This window comes from Thalassophryne amazonica, chromosome 5 (genome assembly GCF_902500255.1).
Source record: "Thalassophryne amazonica chromosome 5, fThaAma1.1, whole genome shotgun sequence".
In the NCBI taxonomy this organism is placed as follows: Eukaryota; Metazoa; Chordata; class Actinopteri; order Batrachoidiformes; family Batrachoididae; genus Thalassophryne; species Thalassophryne amazonica.
This window is the reverse complement of record NC_047107.1, coordinates 8,612,401-8,638,053: the sequence shown is the minus strand read 5'-3', so window position 1 is coordinate 8,638,053 and position 25,653 is coordinate 8,612,401. Positions and strand designations below refer to the sequence as shown.

General features: G+C 45.5%; 1 protein-coding gene across 2 annotated transcripts in view; it reads left to right on the top strand.

Moving 5' to 3' along the window:
* Positions 1 to 25,653, top strand: part of LOC117510090 (rasGAP-activating-like protein 1) — a 145,768-nt gene that overhangs the window by 93,236 nt on the left and 26,879 nt on the right. For both annotated transcript variants that reach the window (XR_004560612.1, XM_034169705.1), the window contains exons 15-16: positions 18,157 to 18,301; positions 18,884 to 19,056. Coding sequence is in view for 1 of the 2 variants with exons in the window: in XM_034169705.1 (XP_034025596.1) it covers positions 18,157 to 18,301; positions 18,884 to 19,056 (318 nt within the window). In the remaining variant the exon portion in view is untranslated. The remainder of the gene's footprint in view (positions 1 to 18,156; positions 18,302 to 18,883; positions 19,057 to 25,653) is intronic.

Genomic DNA, 25,653 nt, shown 5'->3' with positions numbered 1-25,653 from the left:
TATCTATCTATCTATCTATCTATCTATCTATCTTATCTATCTAATCTGTCTATCCTCCAGACTGCTGTGCTTGTTCCTCTGCATGAAGAATGTGAGCAGTTTTTAGAGTCGTTGTGTTGTTGAAAGATCCAGCCCCGGTGCAACCTCAACTTTGTCACTGATTCATGAACATTGTTCTCAAGAATACGCTGATATTGACTGGAATCCATGTGACCCTCAATTGTAACAAGATTCCCAGTACCTGCACTGGCCAAACAGCCCCACAGCATGATGGAACCACCTCCAAATTTTATTGTAGGTAGCAAATGTTTTTCTTGGAATGCTGGGTTTTTTTCCAGCCATGCATACCGCCCCTTGTTATGCCCAAATAACTCAATTTTAGTTTCATCAGTCCACAACACCTTATTCCAACATGAAGCTGGCCTGTCCAAATGTGCTTTAGCATACCTCAAGCGACTCTGTTTGTGGCATGTACACAGAAAAGGCTTCCTCTGCATTACAGCATCATACAGCATCTCTTTGTGCAAAGTGCGCTGTATAGTTGAACGATGCACAGAGACACTATCTGCAGCAAGATCATGTTGTAGGTCTTTGGAGCAGGTCTGTGGGTTGACTATAACTGTTCTCACCATCCTTCGCTTCAGCTTATCTGAGATTTTTCTTGGCCTGCCACTTTGGGCCTTAACTAGTACTGTACCTGTGGTCTTCCATTTCCTCACTGTGTTCCTCACAGTGGAAAGTGACAGCTGAAATCTCTGAGATAGCTTTTTGTATCCTTCCCTTAAACCATGATGTTGAACAATCTTTGTTTTCAATTAATTTGAGAGTTGTTTTGGGGCTCCCATGTTGCCACACATTAGAAGAGATGCAAAGAGGGGAAACATTTGCAAATGGCCACCTTAAATACCCTTTGTCATGATTAGATTCCCCTGTGTAAAGAGGTCAAGGGTCAGTGAGCTTACCAAACCAATTTTGTTTATATATATATATATATATATATATATATATATATATATATATATATATCCACAATGAGGAAAATAAGTATTTTAACACCCTGCAGTTTTGCAAGTTCTCCCACTTAGAAATCATGGAGGGGTCTGAAATTTTCATCTTAGGTGCATGTCCACTGTGAGAGACATAATCGAAAAAAAAAAAATCCGGAAATCACAATGTATGATTTTTTAATAATTTATTTGTATGTTACTGCTGCAAATACGTATTTGAGCACCTACCAACCAGCAAGAATTCTGGCTCACACAGACCTGTTAATTTTTTTTAAGAAGCCCTCTTATTCTGCACTCTACTTGTATTAATTGCACCTGTTTGAACTTGTTACCTGTATAAAAGACACCTGTTCACACACTCAATCAATCACACTCCAACCTGTCCACCATAGCCAAGACCAAAGAGCTGTCTAAGGACACCAGGGACAAAACTGTAGACCTGCACAAGGCTGGGATGGACTACACGACAACAGGCAAGCAGCTTGGTAGAAGACAACAACTGCTATGATTATTTATTAGAAAGTGGAAGAAACACAAGATGACTGTCAATCTCCCTCGGTCTGGGATTCCATGGAAGATCTCACTTTGAGGTAAGGATGATTCTGAGAAAGTTCATAACTACACAGGAGGACCTGGTCAATGACCTGAAGAGAGCTGGGACCACAGTCACAAAGATTACATTAGTAACACATGATGCTGTCATGGTTTAAAATCCTGCAGGGCAGCAAGGTCCCCCTGCTCAAGCCAGCACATGTCCAGGCCCATTTGAAGTTGACCAGTGACCATCTGGATGATCTAAAGGAGGCATGGGAGAAGGTCATGTGGTCAGATGAGACCAGAATAGAGCTTTTTGGAATCAACTCCACTTACCATGTTTAGAGGATGATAACAACCCCAAGAAAACCATCCCAACCGTGAAGCATGGGGGTGGAAACATCATACTCTGGGGGTGCTCTTCTGCAAAGGGGACAGGACGACTGCACCATATTGAAGGGAGGATGGATGGGGTCATGTATTGCAAGATTTTGGCAAACAACCTCCTTCCCTCAGTAAGAGCATTGAAGATGGGTCATGGCTGGCTCTTCCAGCATGACAGTGACCCCAAACACACAGCCAGGGCAACTAAGGAGGGGCTCCGTAAGAAGCATTTCAAGGTCCTGAAGTGGCCTGGCCAGTCACCAGACCAGAACTCAATAGAAAATCTTTGGAGGGAGCTGAAACTCTAAACCTGAAAGATCTAGAGAAGATCTGTATGGAGGAGTGGACCAAAGTCCCTGCAGCAGTGTGTGCAAACCTGGTGAAAAACTACAGGAAACGTTTGACCTCTGTATTTGCAAACAAAGGCTACTGTACCAAATATTAACATTGATTATCACAGGTGTTGAAATACTTATTTGAAGCAGTAACATACAAATAAATTATTAAAAATTATACATTTTGATTTCATGATTTTTTTTTTAGATTATGTCTCTCACAGTGGACATGCACCTAAGATGAAAATTTCTAAGTGGGAGAACTTGCAAAATCGCAGGGTTTTCAAATACTTATTTTCCTCACTGCATATATACACGCAACAAAAATATAAACGCAACCCTTTTGGTTTTGCTCCCATTTTGTATGAGATGAACTCAAAGATCTAAAAATTTTTCCACATACACAATATCACCATTTCCCTCAAATATTGTTCACAAACCAGTCTAAATCTGTGATAGTGAGCACTTCTCCTTTGCTGAGATAATCCATCCCACCTCATGATTAGTGCGCAGGTGTGCATTAGACTGTCCACAATAAAAGGCCACTCTGAAAGGTGCAGTTTTATCACACAGCACAATGCCACAGATGTCGCACGATTTGAGGGAGCGTGCAGTTGGCATGCTGACAGCAGGAATGTCAACCAGAGCTGTTGCTCGTGTATTGAATGTTAATTTCTCTACCATAAGCCGTCTCCAAAGGTGTTTCAGAGAATTTGGCAGTACATCCAACCAGCCTCACAACCGCAGACCACGTGTAACCACACCAGCCCAGGACCTCCACATCCAACATGTTCACCTCCAAGATCATCTGAGACCAGCCACTCGGACAGCTGCTGAAACAATCGGTTTGCATAACCAAAGAATTTCTGCACAAACTGTCAGAAACCATCTCAGGGAAGCTCATCTGCATGCTCGTCGTCCTCATCGGGGTCTCGACCTGACTCCAGTTCGTCGTCGTAACCGATTTGAGTGGGCAAATGCTCACATTTGCTGGCATTTGGCACGTTGGAGAGGTGTTTTCTTCACGGATGAATCCCAGTTCACACTGTTCAGGGCAGATAGCAGACAGCGTGTGTGGCGTTGTGTGGGTGAGCGGTTTTCTGATGTCAGTGTTGTGGACCGAGTGGCCCATGGTGGCGGTGGGGTTATGGTATGGGCAGGCGTCTGTTATGGACGAAGAACACAGGTGCATTTTATTGATGGTGTTTTGAGTGCACAGAGATACCGTGACGAGATCCTGAGGCCCATTGTTGTGCCATTCATCCAAGAACATCACCTCATGTTGCAGCAGGATAATGCACGGCCCCATGTTGCAAGGATCTGTACACAATTCTTGGAAGCTGAAAATGTCCCAGTTCTTGCATGGCCGGCATACTCACCGGACATATCACCCATTGAGCAAGTTTGGGATGCTCTGGACCGGCGTATACGACAGCGTGTACCAGTTCCTGCCAATATCCAGCAACTTCGCACAGCCATTGAAGAGGAGTGGACCAACATTCCACAGGCCACAATTGACAACCTGATCAACTCTATGCGAAGGAGATGTGTTGCACTGCATGAGGCAAATGGTGGTCACATCAGATACTGACTGGTATCCCCCCCCAATAACACAAAACTGCACCTTTTGTTGTGAAAGTGACGTGACACGGACCCACAACAGGGGGCGTTAATGAACGGACAATGGATAAGCCAAAAAGTAACAATTTAATGTTGTGAATCGCACAACAACGTACAGACAATAACAATATGGTGACTGTCAATCATACACCAGGTGACGTGTGGGCAGGCTCGACAATAGAAGACGCCTGGAGAGAGAAGAGCCGGATCCCCACACAGCTTCCACCACCAACGGAGCTGAAGAACACCGGAGCCGCCAAGCCCTGCGCCCCAGGTGGCCGCTGTCTTCAGCAGTCAGACCCGGTACTGCTGGCAGAGAACAGAGACAGTCCAGATGAGTGTGAGTTCGCACACTCAGTAATCCACAGTCTGTCTTAAGTAAAGGAGGGAAAAACTCCACCTCCAATCACACACACTCGTGCAGCTCCTGGTTAACCACTTATCTGGTTTGGAGTGTGAGGCGAAGCCGTCGCTGTCACACCAAACGCCAATCCCACAGACAAGGAAAACCACCAGGAAAACGGCTGCAACAGAAGTTCAGATTATTACACAACGTATGTGTCAGCAGAGAAATTACCTGAATGGTAGTTGATTTCTCGGCGAGGAGGTGGAGTTGCAGTCCAGTCTTTGTAGTGGTGATGATGGGTGACAGCTTGTGTTGATTGTTGACAGCTGTCACCTCCAGCAAAGCCAACGCCCTCTCGTGCTTGAAGCCCGCACTTCAAGCAGGGCGCCATCTTGTGGTGGGCCAGCAGTACCTCTTCAGTGGCCCACACAACAGGACCCCCCCCTCAACGGGCGCCTCCTGGCGCCCGACCAGGCTTGTCCGGGTGCCGCCGGTAGAAGTCGGCCAGGAGGGCCGGGTCCAGAATGAAGCTCCTCTTCACCCAGGAGCGTTCTTCGGGTCCATACCCCTCCCAGTCCACCAAATACTGGAACCCCCGGCCCTTCCGACGGACGTCCAGGAGCCGGCGCATGGTCCAAGCCGGCTCCCCGTCGATGATCCGGGCAGGAGGCGGCGCCGGTCCGGGGGTACAGAGGGGTGACACGTGGTGAGGTTTGATGTGGGACACATGGAAAACCGGGTGGATCCGCAGTGAAGCTGGCAGCTTCAGCTTCACTGCGGCTGGACTGAGGACCTTGAGGATGGGGAAAGGTCCGATGTTTCTGTCCTTCAACTTTTGGGATTCCACTTGCAGGGGAATGTCCTTTGTGGAAAGCCAAACCTCCTGCCCAGGCTGGTACGCAGGGGCCGGGGCATGCCGGCGGTCTGCATGGTTCTTGGCCCTCGTCCGGGCTTTGAGCAGGGCAGAGCGGGCGGTACGCCACACCCGACGGCACCTTCTCAGATGGGCCTGGACCGAGGGCACCCCGACCTCTCCCTCCACTAGCGGGAACAATGGGGGCTGGTACCCCAAACACACTTCAAATGGGGAGAGGCCGGTGGCAGACGAGACTTGGCTGTTATGAGCGTACTCGATCCAGGCCAGATGGTCACTCCAGGCCGTCGGGTGCGCGGAGGTCACGCAACGGAGGGCCTGCTGCAGTTCCTGGTTTGTTCGTCTGGGGGTGGTACCCAGACGAGAGACTGACGGTGGCCCCCAGTTCCCTACAGAAACTCCGCCAGACCTGGGAGGAGAACTGAGGACCACGATCCGAGACAATGTCTGATGGAATCCCATGCAGACGCACGACATGGTGGACCAGGAGGTCTGCAGTCTCCTGGGCCGTCGGGAGCTTCGGGAGGGCCACGAAGTGGGCCGCCTTGGAGAACCGGTCCACTATCGTTAGGATGGTGGTGTCTCCCTGGGACGGCGGGAGGCCCGTGACAAAGTCCAGGCCGATATGAGACCAGGGGCGACGAGGCACTGGCAGAGGCTGGAGGAGGCCTTGGGCCTTGTGATGGTCAGCTTTGCCCCTGGCGCAGGTGGTGCAGGCCTGGACATACTCCCGGACGTCGGCTTCCATAGACGCCCACCAGAAGCGCTGCTGGACCACTGCCACGGTTCTTCACACCCCTGGGTGACAGGAGAGCTTGGAACCGTTACAGAAGTCAAGGACTGCAGCCCTGGCCTCTGGTGGGACGTACAGTTTGTTCTTCGGACCGGTCCCCGGGTCCGGGCTCCGTGTCAGGGCCTCCCGGACGGTCTTCTTCATGTCCCAGGTAAGGGCGGCCACGACAGTGGACTCGGGGATGATGGTTTCAGGGGGGTCTGACAGCTCGGTCTTGACCTCCTCTTCGTGCACCCGGGACAGGGCATCAGATCGTTGGTTCTTTGTCCCGGGGCGGTAGGTGATCCGGAAGTCAAAACGCCCGAAGAACAGCGACCAGCGGGCTTGCCTGGGGTTCAGACGCTTCGCGGTCCGGATGTACTCCAGGTTCCGATGGTCCGTGAAAACTGTAAATGGTACCGATGCTCCCTCCAACAGGTGTCTCCACTCTTCAAGAGCCTCCTTCCCGGATCCGAACCAGGTGATAAGCATTCCTAAGATCCAATTTTGTGAAAATTTGGGCTCCATGCAGGGGCGTGAACACTGAATCCAACAGAGGTAACGGGTATCGGTTGCGAACCGTGATCTCGTTCAGCCCTCTGTAATCAATGCATGGACGGAGTCCGCCGTCCTTCTTGCCCACAAAAAAGAAACCAGCACCCATCGGGGAGGTGGAGTTCCGGATCAACCCGGCAGCTAACGAGTCCCGAATGTAGGTCTCCATTGATTCGCGTTCCGGACGTGAGAGGTTGTACAGCCTGCTGGACGGGTACTCAGCGCCCGGTATCAAATCAATGGCACAATCGTATGGACGGTGCGGGGGCAGCGTGAGTGCCAGATCCTTGCTGAAGACGTCAGCAAGGTCGTGGTACTCAGCTGGCACCGCCGCCAGATTGGGGGGGACTAAAACCTCCTCCTTAGCTGTCACACCGGGTGGAACCGAGGATCCTAAACACTCCCGGTGGCAGGTTTCGCTCCACTGAACCACAACCCCAGACAGCCAATCAATCCGGGGATTGTGTTTTAACACCCATGGAAAACCCAAAATCACTCGGGAGGTAGAAGGTGTTACATAAAACACAATCTCCTCCCTGTGATTCCCAGACACCACCAATGTCACTGGCTGAGTCTGGTGTGTGATTAGTGGAAGAAGGGTGCCATCTAGTGCCCGCACCGACAATGGTGACGGTAAGGCCACTAGAGGGAGCCCAACCTCCTTTGCCCATCTGCTATCCAGCAGATTTCCCTCCGACCCCGTGTCCACCAGTATTGGGGCGTGAAGGGTTAAATCCTCACTCAGGATCGTGACTGGGATTCGTGCAGATTTACGGGGTCTCCCCGCGTGGGTATTGTGACCCACCCTTAGCCCAGTCTCTAAGGACGAGTGCTGCTGTTTTGATCGTTTGGGGCATTCTCTCTGTGTGTGCTCAGTAAAGCTGCAGAGAAAACACTCTCCACGGATCAGCCTCCTTTGTCTCTGATCGTTTTTTGGCCCTGCTCGTTTCCATAGCAACGTCAGCAGGGGGAGCTGTTGTCACGTGGAGAGCCCTGGCAGTGGAGCGTGGGGAAGTCGGCTCCCTTTCAGACCCGGGAGGAAGAGGGACAGCTTGTGCCTGACCACGCCCTTCGTCTCGCTCCCGTCGGTGTTCTGTTAATCGGTTGTCTAACCGTATAACCAGGTCGATAAGCCCGTCTAAATCCCGCGGCTCGTCCTTCGCCACCAGGTTCTCCTTAAGAACCAGAGACAGTGTGTTTACAAAGGCGGCGCGGAGCGCAACAGCATTCCAGCCGGCTCGCGCTGCCACGATGCGGAAGTTGACTGCATACTTAGCTGCGCTCCGACGCCCCTGCCGTATCGACAGCAGCACACTTGAAGCGGTCTCGCCTCTATGAGGGTGATCGAACACCTGTCTGAACTCCCTCACAAACTCAGTATAAACCATTAGGAGCCGTGAATTCTGCTCCCAAAGCGCCGTAGCCCAGGCGCGTGCCTCTCCTCGAAGCAAATTTATAACGTAAGCCACCCGGCTGGCGTCTGCCGCGTACATGACGGGACGCTGTGAGAAGACGAGCGAGCACTGCATCAAGAAGTCCGCGCACGTCTCCACACAGCCTCCGTACGGCTCCGGAGGGCTTATGTATGCTTCAGGGGAAGGTGGGGGGGGGTCGTTGAACGACCAGCGGAATGTCTGTTTCTGGTACACGATCAGCAGGAGGAGGTGCTGCAGCAGCGCCCTGAGCATGCGCTTCCACCTGGGCGGTGAGAATCTCTATCCTGCGATTGAGAACACTGCTCTGCTCGGTAACTAAGTCCAACCGAGCGGCGAAGGCGGTTAAGATGTGCTGCAGCTCACCCAACACGCCTCCTGCCTGTGCACCTCGCTCTCCCATTGGCTGTTCAAGCGATGGTTGACGCCCCTCGGGATCCATGACGCTGGCCGAGAAATCCTGTTGTGAAAGTGACGTGACACGGACCCACAACAGGGGGCGTTAATGAACGGACAATGGATAAGCCAAAAAGTAACAATTTAATGTTGTGAATCGCACAACAACGTACAGACAATAACAATATGGTGGACTGCGCCTTGGGGCAACTGTTTGTTGTGATTTGGCGCTATACAAGAAAAAAGTTGATTGATTGATTGACTGTCAATCATACACCAGGTGACGTGTGGGCAGGCTCGACGATAGAAGACGCCTGGAGAGAGAAGAGCCGGATCCCCGCACAGCTTCCACCACCAACGGAGCTGAAGAACACCGGAGCCGCCAAGCCCTGCGCCCCAGGTGGCCGCTGTCTTCAGCAGTCAGACCCGGTACTGCTGGCAGAGAACAGAGACAGTCCAGATGAGTGTGAGTTCGCACACTCAGTAATCCACAGTCTGTCTTAAGTAAAGGAGGGAAAAACTCCACCTCCAATCACACACACTCGTGCAGCTCCTGGTTAACCACTTATCTGGTTTGGAGTGTGAGGCGAAGCCGTCGCTGTCACACCAAACGCCAATCCCACAGACAAGGAAAACCACCAGGAAAACGGCTGCAACAGAAGTTCAGATTATTACACAACGTATGTGTCAGCAGAGAAATTACCTGAATGGTAGTTGATTTCTCGGCGAGGAGGTGGAGTTGCAGTCCGGTCTTTGTAGTGGTGATGATGGGTGACAGCTTGTGTTGATTGTTGACAGCTGTCACCTCCAGCAAAGCCGACGCCCTCTTGTGCTTGAAGCCCGCACTTCAAACAGGGCGCCATCTTGTGGTGGTGGGCCAGCAGTACCTCCTCTTCAGCGGCCCACACAACACCTTTCAGAGTGGCCTTTTATTGTGGGCAGTCTAAGGCACACCTGTGCACTAATCATGGTGTCTAATCAGCATCTTGATATTGCACACCTGTGAGGTGGGATGGATTATCTCAGCAAAGGAGAAGTGCTCACTATCACAGATTTAGACTGGTTTGTGAACAATATTTGAGGGAAATGGTGATATTGTGTATGTGGAAAAAGTTTTAGATCTTTAAGTTCATCTCATACAAAATGGGAGCAAAACCAAAAGTGTTGCGTTTATATTTTTGTTGAGTGTATGTATATATATATATATATATATATATATATATATATATATATATATATATTAGTGCTGTCTCATGAACAAAATTGGATGAATAGCAAAAGTCATGATGATAACATGGCAATAGTGGATTTTTTTTTTTAATAGTTGCAATAAAGAATAAAACAACACTTAACTAGCTACAGGAGAGTTGGTTTCCCTGTGCAATGACAATATTTTTTTACACAGCTCTGTGAGTTTTAGCCTAATATAAGTAATAAAGCTTGTAGCAACAACGCCTAAAGCTCCAAAACTATGCACAAGTAGACCTAATAAGTGTCTTAAATAGTTTGTTCAACACAAAACCCATGTGCTACACACAAGCCACGACACCTATTATTGTTATTATTATTATTATAATATATGGCTATATGCTGGAATAAGAGCTAGAACTCTTCAAATTATTATTCATTACTTTCCATTTCAATCATACTCATAGGTGAAATGTTCGTCCACAGCCTTTGAACTTGTGATCTATGCAGTTTATAGTTGCACATGAACGCATTTTTTTTCACAGAATCACAAAGAATAAAGTTACGTGTGCCTGGTTAAAGATCAATAGAAAAGTGCGTTCAGGAGTCGCACATGCGAGTGGTAATATGGCCGCTGGTTTGCTTAAAAAAATATTGGCCAATGAGCTATCCAGTGTTTTATACCTCAACCGGATGTGGCTCCTCGGGTTTACAAGTGGATCCAGACCCCCTGTGTCAGGTGCTTTGGATCGACGTTGTGCCAAACTACTTTCCTTCCGCCATCTTTGTTGATGGAGGGACAATAGTTCCACACAAAATGGATCCCCAGTCTTGTAAAATGTATCAGTTTCATAAAAATACAGTCATGGCTGAGGTATAAAAACAAAACACCCACTCGTCTGGGGAGCAATATGAGTGGAGGATCCAGTTCATTAGGGACGACTCAGGTGATCCTCTGGCATCCCCAACTCACTGGTTCCACTCACATTGCTCCCCAGACTCGGGGTGTTTTGTCATTATATACAGATCAGTGGACCGGAAGGCCAGAAACAGGAAGTTAAGTGACACAACGAGTACACAGCAGAAATACCACAGTAAAACCATCAGATAATGTTTCTCCAGTGGTGGGCAGAGTGAACCAAAAAGTTAGCTTTGATAACTGCTAAACCTCTAACTGAAAAGTTAACTTTTATAACTCTAAACCAATAAACCGCAAAAACTTTTAGCGGCAGTTACAGCTAAGCGCTTACTTTTCATACTGTTGGCTACTGATAAGCCCGTTTTGAGTTTAAGCACCACCGAAGCTTCTGAGTAAAATCAAAAGTGATCACAAACATGAAAATCAACAATGAAAATCAACCGATCATGTGCCTTCTCCAAGACTAGATGGGCATATTCTTAGGCACCCTCCAGGATCCTTGTGAGAGTGAAGAGCTGGTCGGTTGTTCCACCACCACGACGGAAACCACATTGTTCCTCTTCAATCAGAGGTTTGACTATTGGCCGAACCCTCCTTTCTAGCACCCTGGAGTAGACTTAACCAGGGAGGCTGAGTAGTGTGATGCCCCTGTAATTGGCACACAGTCTTTTGTCCCCCTTTTTAAATACGGGGACCACCGCACTAGTCTGCCACTCCTTAGACATTGTCCCAGACCTCAACACAATGTTGCAGAGACGTCTCATCCAAGACAATCCTTCCACACCAGAGCCTATACCATTTCTGGACAGATCTCATCAACCCCCGGAGCCTTGCCACTATGGAGTTATTTGACTACCTCAGTGATTTTCACCAGGGAAATTGATGATAATCCTCCATCAGCTTCCAGCTCTGCCCCTACTATAGAGGGCGCTCCGGTCTGATGCAGGAGTTCTTCAAAGTGTTTCTTACAGCACCCACTTAACTCCTCAGTTGAAGTCAACAGAGTCCCATCCTTACTGTATATAGCTGGGTGGTTCCCCATTTTCCTCTCCTGAGGTGTCTCACGGCCCTCCAGAGGCACCTTGGTGCTGCCCAAAAGTCCTTCTCCATGGTTATTCTGAACTCCTCTCATATCGGCTGCTTTGCCTCCCCCACAGCAGAGGCTGCCGCCCTTCGAGCCTGTTGGTACTTTACAGTTGCCTCCAGTGTCCTCAGAGATAACATATCCCAGAAGGACTCCTTCACTCCTTCAGTTGGATGGCTTCCCTGACCACTGGTGTCCATCACGGTGTTCAAGGGTAGCCGCTCCTTGATGCACCTGTACATATACAAGGTTGGGTAGGATTACCTTGAAATGTAATCCAAAAGTAATAAGATTACAAGTAATCCAAATGTATGTACTTACATACATGTAATCCACATGTATTCTTTCAAAGTAATCCTACCCAACCTTATATATATATATATGTGTATATGTATGTATGTATATGTATGTATGGATATGTATATATGTGTATGGATATGTATATATGTGTATGGATATGTATATATGGATATATGGATATGGATATATGGATATGTATATATGTGTATGGATATGTATATATGTGTATGGATATGTATATATGGATATATGGATATGTATATATGGATATATGGATATGTATATATGTGTATGGATATGTATATATGTGTATGGATATGTATATATGTGTATGGATATGTATATATATATATATGTGTATATATATGTGTGTATGTATATTTCAGATGTAGCCAAAACATGTCACTAGTTGCTTCGTGTTCTTTAGTGTGTCGCATATAGTCCAAAAACAGGTGTGGTTTCTCTGTTCCATCTCTGCGCCTCGTGCCATCTCTCTCCTTGGGATTTGGGCCAGACTTGCTGTAATGAACCCTTGTAGCTAATGTACTAAAATAAAAAGTATATTACTAGCTAAAAAATTACACGAGTAAAAGTAGAGATTTACAGAAAGAACCTGAAGCTGTGGCCAGGTCACAGAGAACCCATAGGTTGATACCTGGAAATAAAGTTGACATTCTAACTTAAAATAGATGAAATAGAATGAGCATGTTGCTTATGGTGATCCACAGGATCTAGATTGGGTAGTGTTCAGGCTTTTGGCTAGAACCTTTTTAGTGCCGGGTAAATTATGTGATCTCTGCTCACGGCAAGATCCAGGGGCAGCGCCTCGGTAGGGGCCCAGAGGGCGGAGACCCCCAAAGCTATAGGGTTTTATTCCTCTAAAATGTTATTAGCAAGCCCTATTTTAACTAATTTGGAGTGGTTTTAGATGTACTGAAAGCAAGAATAGACAAAAAAGACATTTATGGTGTAATATTTGTAACATCAAAGTTCTTTTTTGCATGTTTCTGTTAAAGTCTGTTAATAAATAAATAATGTTGAAAAGGTTAAAACTACATTAATATTGAATGGACATAGCATTTGCTCAGTTCTTCAAAAATGACACACTGTACCTTTAATCCAGTGAAGGAGTCAGTTTTTCTGTCATCTTGACAATTTTTTCTTTCAACATTGTTGAGTGAGATTTCATTACTTGTATTTTGTATTTTTTTTTAACAATATATCCCCTAATTGTCTTGTTTGAACAAGAGCTGAACCTGGATTGATTTGATTGTCAAATCTGCTCTTTCTGAATCAGTTTTTCACATGTTCCTGTGTGGTGAAGATGATTGTTTTTTTTAGAAGAAAAATTCAACCCTTTTATTTCCTGTTAATTACATAAATTCTTAATGTTAATTTACTGTCTTAATGTATTTAGAAATTTAGTTTATTGCTATCAAATACACACTGTTGTTCTTATTATCCATCCATCCATCCATCTTCTACCGCTTAGTCCAATTAAGGGTCGCGGGGGGCTGGAGCCTATCCCAGCAGTCATAGGGCGTGAGGCGTGGTACACCCAGGACAGGACTCCAGTCTGTCGCAAGGGTTCTTCTTCTTCTTATTTTATTATATTATTACTTCTATTTTGTCATTTCAGTTTTAATTGGACCACAATGAAAACTAGAGCACCGCACTTGTATAGTGCAAACCTCCACCAACACCAGTTTCCAATTCCGCAAAATTATACCTTGGAAAAAAATTTCAATGTCAAAGTCCTGTTAGAAGTGGCTTTTCATAAGATAAATTAGATGTGATCAAATGTCAGGAGGATGCATTTAGTTCATGCATTTGAATCAGTTTTTTTGTGGTGTTAGGGGTTTTTTTGCCAACTTTTTTGGTTTCTGAATTGTTTTTCAATAAATTTCACAGAACATTGGTTACCTGTCCTACACCAGTGTTAAACTAACACTGACGGTGTTAAATTAACACCGTCAGTGTACATATGGTCCCACTCTGGCCAGAGTGGGACCATATGTGTAACGCTGTGCACTACACAGGCCCTCCCAGAATTCACCATAGAGAAGAAGCAAAAATGGAAAAATTTCCTGCGTGTAGGAGCTTTAGGTATGCGTGTTGGGCGGCTTGGCCAGCTTGGTGGATGGCCTCGGCGGGTCACTGACCGGCGACTCATGTACCAATGAACGGTCGGGCCATGTCAGCCATTGATGTGGACATCAGCAGTACCGCCTCTGGCCACCGACTGGTTCTGTCCACCATGGTGAGAAGGCGTGTAAATCCTGAGGAGGGAGGAAGGGATCCCACAAAGTCCACATTAACGTGGTCGAACCGCTGTTCAGGTACTGGGAAGTACAAGGATCCCACAAGGTCCACATTAACATGGTACTGGGAATCTGTTGTGGCGCCCATGCTAGATGAACTTCGCTGCCACCAGCCGTTGTGATGTTTTTGCTCCAGGGTGGGAAAGGCCGTGCAGTGTCAGATGTGTCGTTTCCATGCATTGGGGACGACTGGCTGTGGCTACCCTGTAGAGACGTCACAGAGAAGTTTGGCGCCGCCCTCACCAAAGGTGATGTCTCTGAGCTGTAATCCAGTGGTAGCTGATCTGAGTGCTAGCATCTGCAGCCATGTGGTTGTAGTCCAGGTCGAGGTAGATAGTGGCCGTGAAGGCTCGGGGAGGCAGTCTGCAACAGAGTTTGTCTTGCCGGCAATGTGCTGGATGTCCGTAGTAAACTCTGAGATGTAGGCGAGCTGCCATTGTTGGCGGGAGGACCAGGGTTCTGAGACTTTGGCCATGGTGAATGTCAGCAGCTTATGGTCGACGAAAGCTGTAAAACACCACCCCTCAAGTCGCGTGTGGAAGTGTCGCATGGTGAGGTGCATGGCGAGCAGTTCCCAGTCGAAGGTGCTGTATTTGCGCTCCTTGGGGTGCAACTATTGACTGAAAAAAGTGAGCGGCTGCCACGCCCTGTTTATCCACTGTTCAAAAGACTGGAAAGACTGGACCGGCACCTGGTGGTATCCACGGACGATGTCCACCTTAGAGAAGACACTTGTGCCCGCCAGGTGCACAGAAAAGTCTTGTATGTGGGCAGTGGGTAGCGGCCTGGCGTTGTGATGTCGTTGAGTCGGCGGTACTCAACGCATGGGCGCCATCCACCGCCAGGTTTTGGCACCATGTGGGGGGCAATGCCCACGGGCTGTTGGAGTGGCGACTGATGCTGAGGTGTTCCATGCTGTGGAACTTCATTTTGGCAAAGCTGAGCTTGGCTGGGTCGAGGCGTCTTGCACAGGTCCACACCGGTGGGCCCGTGGTGGCCATGTGGTGCTCCACTCCATGCTTGTCTGCAGCTGGAAGAAAGAAAAGGAAGTCAAAGCTTTCTGACCGTCACTTGAAAACCCTTTGTGTGGCAGTTCATAGAAGCATGTGTCTTTGAGTATCATGATCCACAGAAATGTGACCATGTCCCTGAGTAAAGCAGGAAAACCAGTGTTGTTGCAGGTTATTGCATTTCCTTCTGAACTATGTTTGAGTCAGTGAATTCTGTACGGGACAATCCTTTTGTGACAGTACTTTTGTGTGCACGTGCACGGGCACGTGCATATGTGCTACAATGCACAATTTGTCATTGCTTTTAGGCACTTGGTTTCTGACTGATAACTGGAAGACAAACAGGCAAAACATTGGAAGCTCCATCCAATTTTGGTGGTGTAGGTAAATCCATAATAGAAAAATGAGTGACTGAGGCACTTTTGATTAAGAAATAATACAAAATGTACACCAAATGGGCTTTTCAATCTTAAATTCAAATGTCCACAAAATTCACAATCAGATCAGATCTGGATCAAGGTGTGTCATTTCAAAGAGTGCTAGTCTGCACCTCACTTTGAAATATGAGAGACATTGGGGCAAGTTGATTCAGATGTAATGGAAAATATACATTAAATGAATCAATTCTTGACAATCAGGATATCAAGCCTCAGTACAAGGGAGGTGATGGTCTAGTGGTTAAGGTGTTGGGCTTGAGTCCAGAAGATCATTACTATTGCTCCCAGTGTGTAGTGAGTGCCTTGTGTGGCAGCACCCTGACATCGGGGTGAATGTGAGGCATAATTGTAAAGCGCTTTGAGTGTCTGATGTAGATGGAAAAGCACTATATAAATGCAGTCCATTTACCATTTATTTAGTACAAATTTCATAATATATGAAAAATTGTCCAGGCTGTTCACAAACGAACATGGGCAGCTCCTCCAACTCCATTAGCAGTTATTGAAGTTTATTTTGTTTAATGCTTTGATTCCAGGAAAAGCCCTCTATGAAAAGTTATTATCACTGCCATTATTACTATTATTAACTAATTCCTGGTTTTTCAGTTTATATGTTGCACTAGACGTGTGACAGGACCTTCCAGAGTAGTTTAAAAAAACAGTGTGACTTATACTCTGGAAAATGTGGTGTGTGTGTGTGTGTATATATATATATATATATATATATATATATATATATATATATATATATATATATATATATATATATATATATATATATATATACGAGGTCTGATAAAAGTAACAGACATTATTTTTTTCAAAAAAATACGGATTTGAATCACGTGTGATTACATCAGACATGCTTGAACCCTCGTGGGCATGCGAGAGTTTTTCATGCCTGTCGGTTACGTCATTCGCCTGTGGGCAGTCTTTGAGTGAGGAGTCGTCCACCCTCTCGTCGTTTTTTCATTGTTTAGGAATGGCTCAGAGACTGCTGCGTTGTTTGATCAAACTTTTTTCAAAACTGTAAGGCACAACTGAGTGGACACCATTCGATAAATTCAGCTGGTTTTCGGTAAAAATTTTAACGGCTGATGAGAGATTTTGGTCTGGTAGTGTCGCTTTAAAGACGGCCCACGGCGCCTGACGGTGATCTGTGCTTCGAGGCGGCAGCGTCTCGCCGTTTCAAGTTGAAAACTTCCACATTTCAGGCTCTGTTGACCCAGGAAGTCGTCAGAGAACAGAGAACTTGCAGAAGTAGTCAGCATGAGGAGTTTATTCGGACATTCCATTGTTAACGGACATTTTGTAATGAAAGAACGTGCGGGTAGAGTCGCATGTCGGGCCGGACCCGACCGCAGGGGGTCGCGACAGGAAAAACACCTCCATTGGAAACCTTAATGGGCAAGTTGGAACATGCCCAAGCTGTTAAACAATTTCTCAGTTACTTGTTGAAAGCCATCAAAAGCCGCCTGAATTTTACAAATGGTTTTCAACACGGAGGTGTTTTTCCTGTCGCGGCGCACACAGATTTGCCGAGTCATCACGGAAACGACTCGACGAATTTGCGCGCACGTCTTTCATTACAAAATGTCCTTAAACAGTGGAATGTCCGCATAAAGTCCTCATGCCGGCCTCTTCTGAATCTTTTCTGTTCTCTCACGACGTCCTGGTGAATTAAGCCTTAAATTAGAATGTTTTCAGGTCGAAACAGGCCGACGATGGCGCCTGGAAACGCTGCGTGACATCCCGCTCCGTGGGAAGTCCTTACAGCGACAGAAACACCCCATAATCTCTCATCAGCCATTAAACTTTTCACCGAAAACCAGCCTAATTTCTCCAATAGTGTCCACTCGGATATTCCTCACAGAAAAAATGTTGATAAAGCAATGCGCGCCGTCCGCAGCGGCTATTCAGACAAAGAGATTCCGACGGGCGGGGTGGAGCACTCCTCACTCAAGGCCTGCCCACAGGCGAATGACGTCACCGACGCGTGAAAAAACCCACAAATGCGCACGAGGGTTCAAGGATGTCTGATGTAAAAACATATGAATCAAATCCATTTATTTTTTGAAAAAAATAAAAAGGACCGCTTTTTTCATCACAGACCTCGTATATGTATATGTATGTATATATATATATATATATATATATATATATATAATGATACTGGTCACCTCTGTCACGCGGTTTGACCAAGTTTGAATTTGCACCTGGATGAGCAGCAGCATTTTAAGGCTCCCTTGTTGTACAGTACTCCACCTTACGCATCATAAAAAAGCCTTGTCATTACTTTCTACTTCATCTTGTAAAACTTTAGTCTTTGCTCTGGCTTCAGTGGCTGCTGTCCGTGGTGCTGAAATGCCGTTGCCATGGGTCCTTCACAGGGAAAAGAACAACCTATTTTTACCTCTGTGTGTGCTGCAGTTCAAAGCTGAGCATCAGAGCGGGCGAGGAGAGGCACTTCCTCCTCACCCGAGGCCAGGTGTGGGCTGGTCAAAGGCTCTTCCAGCACACGGAGCCTGATGGACTCTTTTGATCTCGCGTGCGGTCATCAACTGTGACTTACTGCCATCTCAGACTAATTTACTGTGTTTAATGTGCAGAAGCTGTGACGTCGTATCTTTGTGGTTTTCAGGCTTTACAAAGTGTCGGGAACTTGGGCCTTCAGTTGGGTCACGGAAAGGAGCAGTGGATGGCACCTCTCCATCCGATCATCCTCCGCAGTGTGGCCTCAGTCAAAGACTTCCTGGACAGACTGATTGACATCGACCACAGTGCTGGTAAGAACGACGACGTGTCCCTGAAGTGAATCAGGAGCTTCCAGACGTGTCCCTCAGTGGTGAAGTATTATGGCCTGGGACTGGAGTAGAGGGATGGCGTGGCTCAGGTGCTGGACTGAGGCTTCACGGTGCTCAGTGAACATGGCTTGACTGCTTTCTTACTGTCATGTGAGTGAAGGTGCTGCACAGCAAAATCACTCGTGTTAATTTTACACTGGTGATATTGCTGTGTGCTGTGAAACGTCTCCCTTCTCTGATGTATCGTGTTTCCACTTCTTACTACCACCACACTCACTCTGCCCGCCCAAAGGCCACTTTGACATTTGATGCTCTTTGGCTGGGTTTGTTGAACAGAAGGGGACACCTGTTGTGCCTCTTTGAAGTCGCCGTATGAAGACTGAGGCAGGTTAAGGCGCAGTAACAAAGTCGGTAATAAAAAGTAACTGATGTCTGATGTCTTATTCTCACAGAAGCGTTGAAACAGCTCCCCCTTGTGTCTATACGGCTGAAGCTGCTCTTTCAAAGACTTTACAGGCTGTCCTTCCAGGTCCCATGTTGACCTCTGACCTCTCCTCCCTGCAGCGTCTGAGGTGCCGCAGCGGGCTGTGCTCATGCCATCAGTCACGGTGAAGGAGGGGTTTCTCCACAAACACAAGGCGGAGGGGACGCAGCTGCTGTCCCGCTTTGCCTTTAAAAAGCGCTACTTCTGGTTGACCAGTGAGACCCTGTCCTACGCAAAGACCACTGACTGGCAGGTTAGTCCTCATTCTTTGGGTCCGTGGTTTGTGATTGGTGAAGGCCACATGAGTATCAGCCCATGGGGGGGGGGGGGGGGGGGTCTACTACCACCTCAGCAACAGTTATGATCAATAGGCATTCTGCGGAAAGCAGTTAAATGAGTCAGAAATTCTGACATGTTTCTCACCATTTCTTTCAATTCTATGTGATAACGTCCAAAAACTACAGTCACACAAATGGAACATTTCCCAAAAACATCCTCAAGATGCAGGATGGACAGAAACTAAAGTTCTGCTATCTGCTCAGCCCAGGATGCCACAGATAGCCAAGGTCAGAAGAATAAAATTAAAATATTTTATTTTGTCACTGTATATATATATATATATATGTACATATTTTGAATTCTTAGATGAATTTGGTGAGTTTATCTCAAAATTTGGCAACCTGCGCAGATAACATTCTGACTGATGGTGACTTCAATATTAATATAAATAAGCCTTCTGACCCCCTCTGCAAATCATTTATGAACATTATAGATGTACTAGCGTGTTAGGTAACTGACATTTTTAAAGGGTTGTAATAAATTAAGTAATGAGTTGGAATGGTGTGTGAGTCCAGAATGTTTTTAAAACCTTAGACCTCAACAATTTTTAGAAGAGGAACTCATTATTTTTATTTTAGAATTACTTCTATTTTGTCATTTGATTTTTAAATGGACCACAATGGAAATGTGTTTTCACTATCTCGGCTTTCAATGCTTACCAGTCCAGTAAGTATCAGAGAAATTGTGGAGAGCTGGACATGTCCAAACTTGTCCTCTGAGACTCCAAAACGGAGGTGTTCCTTTGTCTCGCTTCCACAGCGAATCGGTCGTGACGCGGGAAGCCTCCGCGCGGCTTTCCATGACAAAATCTCTTGTTAAAAGTGAAATCTGACAGAAAATGGCTGATGTCCAGCTCTTGTGATAACCAGAGAAAGAGCACACGACGGTCTCGTATCCACAGAGCCATCCGTTTAGAAATGATCCGGTGGTTTGTGCCTTGTCGTCGCAGCTCGGAGCGCGGCGCGCCGACTGTCCTTAAAGCAGTCCTTAAGCTGTACTAACAGACTTTATTCTTATTCTCTGTGAAGCCCATAAAATTTTCACCGTTACTTTATTGACAGACCTCGTAAATTTAAAAAATGCTTAATGTGGCAGGGGGTTAAGAGGGCTGTAATTAGGGCGGTATGTGGGGGTGGAGCCCCCCCTAGAAGTTGAAAGGCAAAAAAAAAGTTTAAAAAGGCGGGGGAGTCTGAAAGGTTTTAGCCATGCTCATGCTCCACTGAAGAATTTACTAAAATAAAATTCTGTTGGACCTAAATGATATGGTGAGATGATTTACTGCCCCCTGTTGGACAGGTGTGTGTGAGTTCAAAATATAATTAGCAATGTTAGCTAATATTCGTAGCTTTTCCAAAACTTAGTCCTACCGGCGTACACATCTTGTCACATCCCTCGTGATGTGAAGCAAGGTGGGGGTGTTGCTCTTATTTATAAATCTAGGTTTAGTTTATTAGCTGTTGGGGGTCACAAATATAACTCGTTTGAACATCTGATTCTCCGCTCTGCCCACAATGCTCCGTATTGCCAAGGTCAGAAGAATAAAAATCAGTCGTATTACTTTGTCACTATGTATAGACCCCCTGGCCCATACTCTGAATTCTTAGATGATTTTGGTGAGTTCATCTTTAACTTGTCAACTAGTGCAGATAACATTCTGATGGTTGGTGACTTTAACATTCATATAAATAAGCCTTCTGATTCTCTCTACAAATCATTTATGGAAATTGTGGATGCATTAGGATTTCAGCAATGTATTCAGGAGTCAACACACATTAGTGGAAATACCCTGGATTTGGTTCTCACATGCGGTATTATTGTCACAGATTTTGACGTCATGCCTTTTGCATCAGTGGTCTCTGATCACTCACTTATTAGGTTTACAGTTTTGCTGCCGTGTTTAGTGAAATAATGACGTTATTTAGACTGCCTGATATTAGCTTCACATTTGGAAAATGGCCAATCAGTGGACAGTCTTGTGGATAGCTCAAACTCAGCACTCAAAACTACACTTGACATGATTGCTCCACCTATATTAAAACCACGCCCCTCAAAACACAGTCACCTTGGTTCAGTGACTACTTGTGTGACCTCAAGCATAAGGCTAGAGGTCTAGAACGGAAATGGTGAAGTTCAAAATTAGAAGTATTTCACCTCGCGTAGTGCGATGCTATCTTAGACTATAAGCATGCACTACTGGCTACAAAGCAGACCTATTACTCTGATTTGATCAACAAAAACAAGTATAACTCAAAGTTCTTGTTCGACACAGTGGCAACACTTATGGACAACCACCTGTAAGAAAGTAGAAAATAGAAGACATTAGGTTAAACATATCCCAGCATGCCATAACCCAGCCACTACACCCTGCTATTGAGGTGGGTGCCATTACTGAGGTATTACCTAGATTTACAGAATTTGAAAGTACCTCTCTAGGCATGCTGACGAAACTCGTAATGTCTACAAAAAGTGCAACCTGTTTATTTGATCCTATACCAACAAAACTGTTTAAGGACCTGTGGCCCACTCTTGGGCCGACTGTGCTGGAAATTAATAATCTGTCATTAACCTCTGGATTTGTTCCTAAATGTTTCAAATCTGCAGTGATTAAACCATTACTTAAGAAATCTAATCTTGACCCACGTGTATTGAAAAACTATAGGCCGATATCAAATCTCATTTTGTTCTAAAATTCTGGAAACAGTGGTTTCACGGCAGCTTGTGGACCACCTTGTCTTTGAGCCACTGCAATCTGATTTTAGAAAATATCATTCCACAGAGACAGCTCTCACTAAAGTGGTAATTACATCCACCAAGGAAGTAATAAAATCATCTGCGTTTATTTATTTGTCTGTCTGTCTGTTAGCAGGATTACGTCAAATCTACAGCGCAGATAATGATGAAATTTTCACCACAGATCGATTTTAATTCAAATCAAATCAATTTTATTTATATAGTGCCAAATCACAACAAACAGTTGTCCCAAGGCGCTTTATATTGCAATGCAAAAGCCATACAATAATTACAGAAAAACCCCAACGGTCAAAACGACCCCCTGTGAGCAAGCACTTGGTGACAGTGGGAAGGAAAAACTCCCTTTTAACAGGAAGAAACCTCCAGCAGAACCAGGCTCAGTGAGGGGCAGTCTTCTGCTGGGACTGGTTGGGGCTGAGGGAGAGAATCAGGAAAAAGACATGCAGTGGAAGAGAGCAGAGATCAATCACTAATGATTAAATGCAGAGTGGTGCATACAGAGCAAAAAGAGAAAGAAACACTCAGTGCATCATGGGAACCCCCCAGCAGTCTAAGTCTATAGCAGCATAACTAAGGGATGGTTCAGGGTCACCTGATCCAGCCCTAACTATAAGCTTTAGCAAAAAGGAAAGTTTTAATCAATCAATCAATTTTTTTATATAGCGCCAAATCACAAACAGTTGCCCCAAGGCGCTTTATATTGTAAGGCAAGGCCATACAATAATTATGCAAAACCCCAACGGTCAAAACGACCCCCTGTGAGCACGCACTTGGCTACAGTGGGAAGGAAAAACTCCCTTTTAACAGGAAGAAACCTCCAGCAGAACCAGGCTCAGGGAGGGGCAGTCTTCTGCTGGGACTGGTTGGGGCTGAGGGAGAGAACCAGGAAAAAGACATGCTGTGGAGGGGAGCAGAGATCGATCACTAATGATTAAATGCAGAGTGGTGCATACAGAGCAAAAAGAGAAAGAAACAGTGCATCATGGGAACCCCCCAGCAGTCTACGTCTATAGCAGCATAACTAAGGGATGGTTCAGGGTCACCTGATCCAGCCCTAACTATAAGCTTTAGCAAAAAGGAAAGTTTTAAGCCTAATCTTAAAAGTAGAGAGGGTGTCTGTCTCCCTGATCTGAATTGGGAGCTGGTTCCACAGGAGAGGAGCCTGAAAGTTGAAGGCTCTGCCTCCCATTCTACTCTTACAAACCCTAGGAACTACAAGTAAGCCTGCAGTCTGAGAGCGAAGCACTCTATTGGGGTGATATGGTACTACGAGGTCCCTAAGATAAGATGGGACCTGATTATTCAAAACCTTATAAGTAAGAAGAAGAATTTTAAATTCTATTCTAGAATTAACAGGAAGCCAATGAAGAGAGGCCAATATGGGTGAGATATGCTCTCGCCTTCTAGTCCCCGTCAGTACTCTAGCTGCAGCATTTTTAATTAACTGAAGGCTTTTTAGGGAACTTTTAGGACAACCTGATAAAAATGAATTACAATAGTCCAGCCTAGAGGAAATAAATGCATGAATTAGTTTTTCAGCATCACTCTGAGACAAGACCTTTCTAATAAAGCAGTCCTACATATTTGTTTAATATGTGCTTTGAATGACACATCCTGATCAAAAATGACTCCAAGATTTCTCACAGTATTACTAGAGGTCAGGGTAATGCCATCCACAGTAAGGATCTGGTTAGACACCATGTTTCTAAGATTTGTGGGGCCAAGTACAATAACTTCAGTTTTATCTGAGTTTAAAAGCAGGAAATTAGAGGTCATCCATGTCTTTATGTCTGTAACAATGTCGGACTCTGTAGTTTTCTCTGGGCCCCTCCCCAATCGGACCGGGAGTGACATGTTTAGCCGCATGTTCTCCTTGAATTGCTGGTTGTCTGAGTGGTGTCCAAAAAATGATGTGGGCTTCATAGATAATTGGCAAAGCTTCTGGGGAAAACCTGGTCTTGTTAGGAGAGACGGCATCCATCCCACTTTGGATGGAGCAGCTCTCATTTCTAGAAATCTGGCCAATTTTCTTAAATCCTCCAAACCGTGACTATCCAGGGTTGGGACCAGGAAGCAGAGTTGTAGTCTTACACACCTCTCTGCAGCTTCTCTCCCCCTGCCATCCCCTCATTACCCCATCCCCGTAGAGACGGTGTCTGCTCCCAGACTACCAATAACCAGCAAAAATCTATTTAAGCATAAAAATTCAAAAAGAAAAAATAATATAGCACCTTCAACTGCACCACAGACTAAAACAGTTAAATGTGGTCTATTAAACATTAGGTCTCTCTCTTCTAAGTCCCTGTTAGTAAATGATATAATAATCGATCAACATATTGATTTATTCTGCCTTACAGAAACCTGGTTACAGCAGGATGAATATGTTAGTTTAAATGAGTCAACACCCCCGAGTCACACTAACTGCCAGAATGCTCGTAGCACGGGCCGAGGCGGAGGATTAGCAGCAATCTTCCATTCCAGCTTATTAATTAATCAAAAACCCAGACAGAGCTTTAATTCATTTGAAAGCTTGACTCTTAGTCTTGTCCATCCAAATTGGAAGTCCCAAAAACCAGTTTTATTTGTTATTATCTATCGTCCACCTGGTCGTTACTGTGAGTTTCTCTGTGACTTTTCAGACCTTTTGTCTGACTTAGTGCTTAGCTCAGATAAGATAATTATAGTGGGCGATTTTAACATCCACACAGATGCTGAGAATGACAGCCTCAACACTGCATTTAATCTATTATTAGACTCAATTGGCTTTGCTCAAAATGTAAATGAGTCCACCCACCACTTTAATCATATCTTAGATCTTGTTCTGACTTATGGTATGGAAATTGAAGACTTAACAGTATTCCCTGAAAACTCCCTTCTGTCTGATCATTTCTTAATAACATTTACATTTACTCTGATGGACTACCCAGCAGTGGGGAATAAGTTTCATTACACTAGAAGTCTTTCAGAAAGCACTGTAACTAGGTTTAAGGATATGATTCCTTCTTTATGTTCTCTAATGCCATATACCAACACAGTGCAGAGTAGCTACCTAAACTCTGTAAGTGAGATAGAGTATCTCGTCAGTAATTTTACATCCTCATTGAGCACAACTTTGGATGCTGTAGCTCCTCTGAAAAAGAGAGCCTTAAATCAGAAGTGCCTGACTCTGTGGTATAACTCACAAACTCGCAGCTTAAAGCAGATAACCCGCAAGTTGGAGAGGAAATGGCGTCTCACTAATTTAGAAGATCTTCACTTAGCCTGGAAAAAGAGTCTGTTGCTTTATAAAAAAGCCCTCCGTAAAGCTAGGACAGCTTACTACTCATCACTAATTGAAGAAAGTAAGAACAACCCCATGTTTCTTTTAAGCACTGTAGCCAGGCTGACAGAGTCAGAGCTCTATTGAGCTGAGTATTCCTTTAACTTTAACTAGTAATGACTTCATGACTTTCTTTGCTAACCAAACTATCTACTACTAACTATTAGAGAAAAAATGACTCATAACCATCCCAAAGACGTATCGTTATCTTTGGCTGCTTTCAGTGATGCCGGTATTTGGTTAGACTCTTTCTCTCAGATTGTTCTGTCTGAGTTATTTTCATTAGTTACTTCATCCAAACCATCAACATGTCTATTAGACCCCATTCCTACCAGGCTGCTCAAGGAAGCCCTACCATTATTTAATGCTTCGATCTTAAATATGATCAATCTATCTTTATTAGTTGGCTATGTACCACAGGCTTTTAAGGTGGCAGTAATT